Source organism: Eleutherodactylus coqui, chromosome 7 (assembly GCF_035609145.1).
Source record: "Eleutherodactylus coqui strain aEleCoq1 chromosome 7, aEleCoq1.hap1, whole genome shotgun sequence".
Taxonomy (NCBI): Eukaryota; Metazoa; Chordata; class Amphibia; order Anura; family Eleutherodactylidae; genus Eleutherodactylus; species Eleutherodactylus coqui.
The window spans coordinates 43,107,072-43,119,607 of record NC_089843.1 but is presented as its reverse complement, the minus strand read 5'-3'; the positions used below and the strand labels follow the sequence as shown (position 1 = coordinate 43,119,607).

The 12,536-nt window shown below is 45.9% G+C and overlaps 1 protein-coding gene across 1 annotated transcript in view; it reads left to right on the top strand.

The window, feature by feature from the left end:
* SUCLG1 (succinate-CoA ligase GDP/ADP-forming subunit alpha) overlaps positions 1-12,536 on the top strand; it is a 53,038-nt gene that overhangs the window by 22,626 nt on the left and 17,876 nt on the right. Inside the window, exon 6 of the mRNA XM_066572942.1 lies at positions 11,714-11,797. Coding sequence (XP_066429039.1) covers positions 11,714-11,797 — 84 coding nt within the window. The remainder of the gene's footprint in view (positions 1-11,713; positions 11,798-12,536) is intronic.

The window sequence follows — 12,536 nt, the reverse complement described above, 5'->3', positions numbered from 1 at the left end:
TGCAGAAACTGGAGCTGCCCAGCGGAGAAGCCCAGCCGCCCCGAGAAGCCTCCCAGGTAAGTGATGGGTCGGGGGGGGCTGCCGCTGCGCCGGGGGGGCTGTCGCTGTGCCGGGGGGGGGCTGCTGCTGCGCCGGGGGGGGCTGCCGCTGCGATGGGGGGGCTGTCGCTAGGCCGGGGGGGCTGTCGCTGCGATGGGGGGGGCTGTCGCTAGGCCGGGGGGGGGCTGCCGCTGCAATGGGGGGGCTGTCGCTAGGCCGGGGGGGCTGTCGCTAGGCCGGGGGGGCTGTCGCTAGGCCGGGGGGGCTGTCGCTAGGCCGGGGGGGCTGTCGCTAGGCCGGGGGGGCTGTCGCTAGGCCGGGGGGGCTGTCGCTGCGCCGGGGGGGGCTGCCGCTGTGATGGGGGAACTAGCGCTAGGCCGGGGGGGCTGTCGCTGCGATGGGGGGGCTGTCGCTAGGCCGGGGGGGGGCTGTCGCTAGGCCGGGGGGGGCTGCCGCTAGGCCGGGGGAACTAGCGCTGGGCTCCGGAACCTAGCGCTGGGCTCCGGGGCCTTCACCTGGGCTGAGGGTCTAGCGCTGGGGAGCCGGGGGCTAGCGTCGGTTACCTGCTGCCTGGCGGTGGGCGTCTGGTCGGCGGCTGCGGGGCGTCCGGTTGCCATGGAGACACAGCTGGCGGCGTCTCGGGAGCGCGCACGTCGGGCTGCAGCGAGCGACGGGGAAAGAGCCGGCGGCCATCTTGAGGAAACTTTTATAAGTTGCTGAAACGCTGGAACGGTAAGTACGAACCAGCTAGAAATGTCATTTACAGGGGGGCTTAGTAATGTATGTTTAATGGGGGGGACTGGGCAAAAAAAAAAAATTAACTGCTTCCTCGAGACATCTCCTTTAAGCAGTTGGACAAATAAAGCCTTCTCTCTTGTCCCTGTGAGCGGGCGGCAGTGTGTTAGGGAAATCCTCAGAGATTCCTTAGTGTGTTTCATTGCCTGGCCCGAATTATATGAGAAGTTGTGTGCACAAATCTCTGGCGCATGACAGTCTGTATCATCTGGCAATGAAGCTCTTGAGGCTTTAATACAAAATAGATTGTGTGTGTGTGTGTGTGTGTGTGTGTGTGTGTGTGTGTGTGTGTGTGTGTGTGTGTGTGTATAATATAATTATATATATAATCTACAATCTACTTTGTATTAAAGCCTGAAGAGCTTCATTGCCAGATGATAGACTGTCATGTGCCAGCAATTTGTGCACACAACTTCTCATATAATTATTATATATATATTAGTTCCCTTATGTATGATCAGAAATACATGGCCCCCTGTAATCATAAGAACTCATGATTGACTAGGTGCTAATGGCTTAACATATGTTAACACCTTGAGGTGTGTTAGTACTAATTACGCAATTCCTAGAAACCTGAAACTTAAGGAAAATAGGCTCATTCTATATTCGTTCTAACTGCTCCTCCTCTATCTCTGCACATTCCTAAGCCAGGAAAGGATATGTGGAAGTATGAGCCTGCATCTAATACATACCAGTGTACAACATGAACGGAGTTAGCCATTTTAGATGCTGGTTATCCACTAGGAAGGAAGATATACATACATATATACAAAGTGATGTGGGAAAGATGGCCCACCCAAGTGCCCCTGTTGCCACCAGAAGAAAGGAAGCATGGAGTGGTTCTTGATAAGGATGTAGTCCGAGCAATGAAAGTAGTTTTTGTAGAATATTTAATGCTGCCAATTTAAATACTATTGTCCTAGCTAACTGGGTATCAATCCTGAACCCGCCAATTCTTTTTTTCTGGAGTACAGAAGAAGCTTATGTAGCAACATTCTTTAAAAAATCGGGTCAATCCCTTTGTCTGAATGTGCTTTATACCATAAGGGTTTTGCCTACGGTCTATTATTTTGTTTCCTTCACGGTTATTCTGCTATCACCAGGACACCGTACAAAGTGCTTTGTCTGGGCTCATGAGTTCACTAGCTGAACCCCAGGGGGCATGAGGTGTGGTCTAATCAGTAATGGTACCAATTGTTTCAGGCTGATGGTGAGGTTTATGGGTAGTATGGACCCCAGTTGTCAACATGGCACTGTGCAGGCTGGTGCCAGTTTCATACCGGTGTGGTTTGCCTAAACATGTCATTGACTAGCACCTGCTTGGTGACCATTTTCAGCCCTTCATGGACTTCAGGTAGCCCAGCAATGATGGAATATTCAAGTAGGATAATGCCCTGTGCCGTTGCGTCTAAGTTGACCAGAATCGTTGACCTCCATCAGTGTGTTTGCTTACAGTCTTTATTGACTATAACTTCTAAGGAGGTAGATGGCCAGGATCAGAGTACACCAAGGGGTTGAAAATAAATACTAAATAAATAAAAGAAAATATTTACAAACTTATTCAACATTCAAGTGCCTTCAATGTGGAAAATTGTAATTTTGCGAGGCTGGTAGATTCCCCTTTAAATGTAATATGGAAATGTCCGTCCTGCTTTAGAAGAGCCTGGGTAATATTTATAGCCTTCAGAGAAGGTTTCTTAATGCACTGAAGCTCTTCATCTGGAGGGAAGGAACTTTTTATGGGAATATTGTGTCCACTCGCAGGAGCCATCTCTTCTCCTCGCTCCGTTTTTTAATTTCACTATACAATGGGGATAAACAAGAGGGATAGCGGTCATTTATAGAGGACGGTATTTACTGTGCGGCCGGGCTCGCCTCTTCAGACATCCATTATCGCCTTAATATATATTCTGTATTCCGTACAAGTCCACGCAGTAAAAAGATGAATTAGACAAGACTCATGGGCCTCTCACAGCAATATTACAGCACAGATACATTTTCTAGATGCTCAAACAGGGGGATACATATGCTCGGAGATGCTGCAAAGCATGCTGGGTACCTGCTGTCTGCTTTCTTCTAGGAAGATAAAAATGAAGAACTAGGGATTTGTTTGTCTTGTTCAATAAAATCCAACTTCTGGCGACCCGCACTTTCTTTGAAAGGGTGTAGGCATCTAGTACATTTATGGTATGCTCACAGGAAGGAGGGCATCCCCTAACTCCCATTACTACAGGAGAGGTGCCAACATGAGAATAGATGGCACTCTTGTCTGTCTACAGAAGATGCAGTTACCTCAGCTTATAGAGTAGGAGTCAGGGGACTCCTGTGCTCCAAAACGTTGTGCACCCTCTTAGGGAAGTCTGAGTTGTTAGGTTAGCCCTCCATACAACATCCTCCTCTCTTGACCATAGCCAGGATCAGCTATAAAACACATCTCTTGCTCTGGAGGACTTGTCTTGTCCTGCCATTACATAGATAACCCTGTGATTTTGAATGTGTGTGTTGTAATACCTTATTTCCCCTGTGGAGGTGCTGCAGGAATATTTCACACATAGGATCCTTTTCCATGGCCAGATAAATTAGAATGAGCGTAAGACTAGCGGTGATGTAGCTATTACATATTGTTCACTTGGCATGCATTTACACTGGGGCATCCGCATCTGAATTAAACCCTGTGCATTTGACCTTTTAGGTGCTTGGCGGATGCCCCGCGCAGATCTAAAATTGTAGCGTGCTCTATTTTATCATGGATGTGGGTCAATTCATCTCTATGTGAGATGAAAACACACAATACACGATCACCCACGAGCCATTAAAAAAAATCATATTTAAGATGATCCGCAGTGCATCTGCTGCGGATATCCGCAATGAAAATCCGCACTTGCCGTGGACATTGGGCCTCACTGCTAGATTTCTGCACAGATCTCGGGAGGTCCCATGAAAGGGCAATTTGTAATCTGCCTATTGTCAAGTGACCATTCTAACAAATGGTATGTCCTACTGGATAACACCTTTTAAAGGGGTATTCCGGTCCTTTTTTAACTGATGACCCATACCCTGAATAGGGCATCAGTAGTTGACGCATTGGGGTCCGCCAGTCAGGATTCCTGTCCATCAGCTTATCCTCCGGCATACCGTCGGTGGAGTGGGTTGGACGTCGTCACCAATGGTTAGAGGAAGCAGGAGGAGCACTGGCTTCACTGCTATTAAAATCATTGGGTTCGCCATGCTGTCCCTATACTTCCTTCTCAGGAGAGGATGTCGCCTCCTGACCGTAAGAGGAGCAGGAAGCAGCGTGGGGCTCTTAATGATTTCAATGGGAGTGAAGCTGGCGCTCTCCTGGCTTCCTCTGAACCTGGGTGACTATGTCTGGCCCGCTGCAGTGACAGTGTGTTGGGCGATCAACTGATGGATGGGGATCCTCAGTCCAGAGGATAGGTCATCAGTTAAGGACTGTAATACCCGGTCATACGTTTACTGCGTTGGAACCAAGCGGTTAGCGCCCATCTCTGTAAATGCACCACCAAGTGATGACACAAGCACACTGACCTCTCCCCTTCTGTGGCAACTGAATTTTATTTAACCCTTTATAGTTGAGGGTCAAAAGAAACTTTGTATCTAAAGAGAACTGACTTCCATTACTGTGGAGGGCAAAGGGGAGTGGGCTAGGATATGTATGGCAGTTGTGAGTCTGTTAGGCACCTGGCACTATTATATGTAGATGCCTATTAGCCCGCTCCTTGGCGTGTTCATTTATTGCATATTAAATGAACATTATTTATGTTTCATATGACATTATTGTTTGTTTGTATGTCATCCCTGTAATATACTACATGTATGGTAATCTTAACTCACTCTGCTATAATGAACTGCAGATTGCCATTGGTTCCCCAAAATACGCCTGCAGCCATCCGCTGCTCACAGCCCCAGCCAGCTTAATTTTAGAAAAGAGTTGTCTTTGAAGACTGCTGGAACCCCCATCAATTTCCGAAACTGGAACTCCTGGAAGCCCCATGTTAATGGAGCAGTGATTCACATGCTTGCCCACCGCTCCATTCACATCTATGGGACAGGAGGAGATTGATGAGCTTGGCGGTCTCAGTCTGTCCCATATAAGTGAACTCGTTATTAGTATTTATAGTGCCGGTGTTTATGGTGGTGCAGTGCAATCTAGAGAATGACATCATCATCATATGTAACTCACTGAAGGACCTGTGATGACTGTTGGAGTTGGTCAAAATATTGAAGGACCTGTAATGACGTTGCTGTCGTGTGACTAGGGGCGTAGCTCGGGTGATTGAGCTGCTCACTGAGGTGAAATCATGGCTGGGATGAAGGACCCATCATGTGATAAGGGGCGGAGCATGTAACTCAGTTACGGACAAGTGGTCGTTGGTACTTTGACTAGTAATTATTAGGAAAATATAGTACCAGTGTTTCTGGCGGTACAAGACGCTACACAGCTCTGCTGCATACACGTCACACACACAGCATTGCAACATACACTGTTCATCCCATACATCTGAGATCAGAAGCAGTACAGCGCTGGGGGTGAAGGACCTGTGATGATGTCACTGTCATGCTCCGCCCCTGATCACTTGGCGGTGATGTCATCAAAGTCCTGCATCCTTGTGCAGATTATGTGTAGACTACAAACCCACTGTGGCCTCAGTTGCTATGGAATACTGACAAGCCCCTAGCTGGACAACAGCCGTGTGCTTACAGGATTTGTGATTTCACCGTCATGTAATCTGGAACGGTGCATGTAAGTTACTCACCCACTCACGGACGGACAGGCCGTCATTTGTAGTTTGACTAGTAATTATTAAGAAATTATAGTACGCCGCTCTGCTACATACATTTCTCATCCTATGCAACAGGGATCACAACCAGCACAGCAGAGTCCTACACACACTGATCAGCCCCTGGTCATGTGACCCTCGGACGACTCCCACACAGGTGACTGATCACATGACAGTGACAACACAGGTGCTGTAAGCACACGGCTGCTGTTGGGCTCTGCAGGTTTTTAATAAAGTGAAGGACCTGTGATGATGTCACCATCATGTGATTTGGGGAGGAGCTCAGATTCCCAGTGGCTGATCCCATGACAGTGGCATCTTCACATGTAACTCACACAGTCAATCACTTACAGACAGGTGGTCGTTAGTATTGCATAGCAACTGAGGCCGCGAGGGGGTTTGTAGGGGATGTAGTCAACCTGTAATCTGCACAGGGATGAATGAACAAAACCTTTAGAATCTTTAAAAAGAGGCATTTGCTGTAAGGCTGGGTTCACAGAGTGGAATTTCCTTAGAATTTCTGTGCGAACCCTCTGGACAGAAATTTTGCGGCATTTACAGTAACTGTAAAGTGGACGAGATTTTGAAAACCTCATCCACAAGCTGCAAAAAGAAACCCATGCAGAAGTTGACTTGCAGCGCGGAATTCAGTTCCACAGCATGTCAATGTTGTTGCCATCTCTGCTGCGGAATTCACCTCCTCTCAATGAGTTACTATTCTTTTAGGGTGTGTGTGTTTTTGTTTTTGTTTTTCACTTCCCTAATGGGACTTGATCGTGTGATTGCCTGATTGCTCAGAGTACTTCTCTATTCATCTCGATCACAGGCCATGGCAGACCCAGAAGCCACTGACAAGTGTATGGTTGTCATGACAACCCATCTCCATGATGACATGGAGGGCTGATGACCTCACAGAGGAAGCACCCTCCCTATGGTAACCATGTACATGCCACAATTAACATTGATGGCAGCATGTAAAGTGTTAACAGCGGGGATCCGTATTCTCAGCAATTCTCGCTGTTGCAGCCGGTGGCTGGCTGTCGGTTAAAGCCAGCTTCTGTTACAGATGGCATGGACTCTGCTTCTGACCGAGCATCATCCATATACTGTAAACATGTAGAATTAGGCTTCCCCATATGTCATGGGGTGCCAAGGGGTTAATGGGAATGCCCAGTTGTGTCCTCTACCTTCCCAGCCATCACAGCAGGGCCACAATTGCACCGCTTTCCCTTCCGTTACGTCCTCCCTTCCCGCATGTTCTGGCTTTTTGCCCTATGCGGGCACGGAGCTGCGTTCCTTACTCCTGCATTATGCACATCGCTATTATCATATGGTTATAATGCATGAAGGGCAAGGGAGCAAAACACGGGTGATTTATTTCGCCCCCGTGGCGTCCAGCTCTGATGTAATCGCACTCCCCAAATCAAGCTCAGAAATAATTTTGTGCGTTCAACAAACAAATGAGGAGAATGTTGCTGTGGAGTCGAGTCGTGTCCTATTAACATTCATAGGTCCGCTCCTGGTATAAATAACGGCTTTACACGTGCGAGCAGACTGATGCTACCGTGTTAATAACCCGCCGCCTGTCTCTCGTGTGTTCTTTCACTGCAATCACCGGTATCGGGGAAATAAAACGAACGGCCAGGAAAAGCCCTTGACAAAATCCGTTTTGTTCTTCAAGTCAGTAATTAGATTTTGGGACGACATTTTTATTTTTTAATTCTCCCCTTTTTATTTCCTCATGCCTTATGTGAGAGTTAAGCGCAGACATGCGGGAAAGATGGATATTAGTATTCTGCACATCCCTGCGCCCAGGATAGTACCCATAAACTGAAAATTGAAAAATCAAATAGGAATGCAATTACATTTTGCAGATATATATATTTTTTGTGCGCTCATAAAGCGCAGGTTTAATGGCGGAGTCACACTGCTTCCCTCAATTTGGAGCTGAATAAAAAGGGTATTGTAAGACGTGCCGGCAGAACGTGTTTAGGGCTGAGAAATAGGGAAGGGGGGCAGTCACTCTTCCACCAATAATCGAGCGGTGCCGTACGGAGAATGGCTGTTGGCACACCTCCCACATGCCCTGACAGCCTCTAACTGTTATTCCAGTGTTACCCCGTTAAGGACGCTGCTTCGTTTAGTACTTAAAGGGGTGTTGCACAACTTAGACTAGCTTCACAACCTCTCTATCCCTACTGGTGGTTGCTGCAGCCAATCATTAGCTACAGAATCTCCATGGTATGGTCAGTGATTGGATGAACCTTACAATAACACAAAAAGCTATCTATCTAATATTTATTTTTAGGTTTTTATACTTTTGCACAATTAAAACCTTTTTTTGGGTGGGGGGTGTTGGGCGGGTGGGGGGTGTTGGGCGGGGGGGGGGGGGGGTTTATACAATTTCTTTTTACGTGGGTTTTTTTTTTTAACTTGCCTTTTTTTATGTCCTTTTTTTTTTTTAAGGGACTTGAACCTGTGATCTTAAGATTGCCACTACTTGCTATCATTAGCTAAGCAATCTTAATACACTATGGCAAACCTAGAAGACACAGTTGGGCATCTGGTTGCCATGGCAAACCATTGGCCCTCAGCAATTAGATGGCAGAGGGCTGATGACCACATACACAGAGCTCCCTCTCTCTGTTAACTCTGTATGCACCACAAGGAGCATTGCCTTTGGCATGTAAGGGGTTAACAGTGAGGGTAGATGTTCCCTTCAATCTTTGCTGTTACAATAGGTCGCAAAATAGAAAAAAAAAGAGGTCCGGCTCATCCAAATTGAGTCACAGCCGTCTCTTACTGCAGATGGTGGAATCGGCTTCAGTGCTTGTGCCATCTATATACTGTCAATATGACCCTTCACAATTAACTCTTTGTACCCATGATGTACAGGTATGGCATGGGACAGATGGCGGTTTTCGCGGCTGCGACCAAATTGCAATCAAGTTCTACTTTGTGTAATAAAAATACACCCTTTACCCCCCGTTCAGTGTTAGATCGCCTTCCGTGCTGGTTAGATAAGCCCCACCACTTGGCTTCATGTTGGCGCTAGAGCCAGTGATGGAGCGTGCATGCCCAGCTGATACTTGGATGTGCTTGCACATGCTCAGGATAAGCTAGCATTTCCAGTTCTGTCGGCCCACCGAATGTGCTTTCAGTTAGATGCCAGAAGACCTGCACGGCGCCTGAAGACCGCAGAGAGAGAGTATGGCCATAACGTCCGTGAATGTGGCAAAGCTGCCTTGTTACCTGGGTCATGGTATTGGAGGAAAAATATGTACAGAAGTCCTGTTATGGTCAGATATAGATGTAATGGTGCATAGAAGCAGAAGTCCTGGAATACCCCCCCCCCCCCCCCCCACACACACACGGATCTCCTTCGTTAGTCAGATGAAGTCGCTGTGTACAAGCTTTCTGGTGGGCTCGAGGAGTCATTGTACTAAAAGTACAGTCATGCATCTGAATGGCTGCCATGTAATACTACTTTCGTAAATACTTGGCTGGCCTCTGCTTTCCCCAGCAAAGTCTACTGGTTGCCGTGTCCCAGCGGAGGCAAGCCAGATGTGGGGGAGACCATGGGCAAAAACAAGATGGTGGTCCCGGGTGGCTCTGCGATCTCTCCCAACAACGGCTGCAAAGGTCTTGCTGGGTCGCGTGCAGTGGAAAACAGGATTTGAACTTAAAGTGACTAAAGTTTAGTAGTTTTGTCACAGGTGACGCCAGTACCTTTTAGGGTTCATAGAATCATAGAATGGTAGAGTTGGAAGGGACCTCCAGGGTCATCGGGTCCAACCCCCTGCTCAGTGCAGGATTCACCAAGTCATCCCAGACAGATAATACCTACGGATGGATTTCTGCCGCGTTCCCCGTGGCGGAAATCTGAGGCGGAATAACGCAGGTATTAGGTTCTATTGAACATGCGTGATTCTGCTGCAGGAAGCCAAACGCGGCATGTTCTATTTCACCTCGTTTTTCCGCAGCAGAGGTCTCAAATCAGAGCAGTACACAGTTTGCATTGGGCAGTTAAATTGCTACAGCCATCTTGGATGACCGAAAGCAGGGACCTGCGGATTGAAAAGAGAACCGAGAAGAACCTCCGATAATAACATACCACCTGTCCCTATATCAGGACAGCGTTTTGTCTTGAAACTGGACGGTCATTTTAACGCCTCTCTGCAGTTCTTTTTATTAGCCTATCCGGAGACTTCCATCCCATACTGACAGTATGCCTTAAATATCTCATATCACTTTTTTACATAAGAACACTAGACAGAAAGATGAATGATAAATGTAACCTGGAGATAAACCTGTCCCTCTGTTTTAGTCTGCAGGATGATTTTTTTTTTCTTTGTTTCAAGAAGATTTAAAAAAAATAAATAAAAAGTTGTAGAGCTCCTGCAGATGCCATGGGTTGATTTGTGCTCATCTTTTATTTTCATGTGAGGGGAGAAAGGGGGGACATGGCTGATATACTAGGACACGGAAAACTTCCTCCTATGTATCTTTCTGTTTTAAAACTAGGCTGAAACTGCGCTAGAAAATCCGATTGTGTTTCCGTTTTAACAGAGCGGGAAAGCGGAATCTTTGTTCAAGGAAATCCATCCTATAACTGAACTGAATGGAACCAAATGGACTGTATCTGGTCATTTTTACTTCCTTTGTTGTTCCTTTTCCACTGAGCTATTCCAGAGGGCTGGATGACAGTGCTGGGGAATGATGGAGGACACAGAGAGCAGAGAAAGCTGCTACTACTACAGAGGGCTGTAATTCACTCCATATGAATATTTTGCTCTTATCAGCAGTGAGCGGGAATGAATCAGCAGCTACTCGGGATGGGATGGCTGTGCAGCATTGAGTGGGTGTGGTTATACTACACAACCACGGAAGGAGGAGCTCAAACTTTGCACTTTCATGAAAGTCCAGCTGGTCAGTGTTGGGAACATTGTTGAGCCATAAACGTGAATATAGGAGAGTCTGAAAACAAAGTATGAGGCTTTCTAAGTGCATAAGAAGGAAAACTCAATGCAGGGGGAAAAAGTGCATATTTTTTTTCTGCAGGGACTATTGTGCTTGAAAATCAATACATACATATCTTACAAAGTATTCCATAGCCTTTAAGAGACAATTGTTCCATCCATTTTTCCATCTCAAGGCCATTTCTCTGCATCTGAAACAAACAAGACTGAGCGTAGGACGAAGAGGAAAACTGTATGTGAAAGTAGTCTAAGGAGCCATGACACCACTTCATGAAAGCTTTTATGCCTTCATGTATTCATAATCTAAGGAAAGCAATTTTGTAGTGTCCCCTTATATATCGGCATCACCGGGTCAGGAAAGGGAAATATTGGGGAAAGTTATAAACTGCATGTCCTATCAGTTCTATAATTGCAGCCAGCAGTATAAACAGTGGGGTGTTTCTATCCTGATTGCCATAACGTTCTCCATCTCAAAATCTCTAAATATTCGAGAGAGACTTGTCTGTAAATCACTGGTAACACTGTTGCAGTTTCTATGTACTGCCACTAGGTGGTGGTAAAGATCCTCCTTTCAAGCATTGCATGAAATATCATTCTAATGTGTTTTTTTAATCTCCTAACTACTGTATGACCATAAGTATATTTCTACAAATAGAACCTAACTGTAGTTAAGTGAGAATCTGTTATTGAACTGTAGATTTTTTTTCTTTCTCCCTTCAGTTCTTTAATTAGCTGTAATGCTTTTTGTACAAAGTAAAACTTGTGCTGCAAATTATACAGCTAATTATGTAATAGGATGGAGGGGAGAAACTGCATTCTACACAGCTGAAGACTCAGCCTAGCCGGCTACTGTAAGTCAATGTAGTGTACAGGAATGACTGAGCCGGCATGGGGTGTAGATTACTTCTAGTCACAGCCAGACACCGGTAGCAAGAGCACATCAATAGCTGCATCGGTGAGGAACCATCCCTGGAAGCATTTGCCTCGTTGATTCTCTAAAACATTAATGTAGTAACGCACTTCATGGCTCCTTGAAATAAACATGAAAACCTTCTCAAATGATGTTCATCGAGGTTCCCTACTTTCCTTTCCCTGCAGGTATTGTGTCAAGATCCGGAACTCTGACATATGAAGCCGTGCATCAGACGACGCAGGTTGGATTGGGACAGTCTCTCTGTATCGGTAAGTCTTTATCATTCTTTTTGGCAAGTTTTCTGCCATTAGGCACCGGTACTTTTCAGCGACTCCAACTAACCATGCTGGAAGGGAATTGCATAATTGGTGATCTGTAAATATGGTAAGTAGATAAGTGTATTGCCTTTTATCAGGCATCTGTTAGTTCATACTGGTATTTAATTAAAATACATCTATATACTGATATACTGCAACTTACACTTGTGTTTTGGCCATAAGAATCCATACATCTGTAGTTTTACTGATCAGAACATCAATAATCATAGAATTCTATCCCAATCGTGCTCCCTGAGCCACATTATCATCATTTTCTTAAAGCATACCTCCAATCACCAACATAAAGCCTGTTAGGATATGCATTCCCCCTATCTAGCTTCAAGTTCCCAATCTAGAATTTAAAAATGCATCCTCTGCTGTTTCTTGGCATGATTTACTTATAAGTTGCACAGTCTACACATTTTAAACTGTGGGGCCAGAGTAAGAGGAGTCTAAAATTACTACTGCCCTTTACTTCCTCCCTGCTGATATCCTCCACAGGAGCAGATACAAAGAGAACCAGAAGAGCTTGAATATCTTTTTTGAACTAGGAATGTCAAGCTGTTTAGAGGTCTGTAGAGGGAACTTGCTACTTAAAAATGAGTCTGCTATGCTGTTTGTTGGCTTCATTTACTTGCAGACTACAAACTAATTATTTCAGTAGGCTTCACCTGCTCTGACACACATTAAA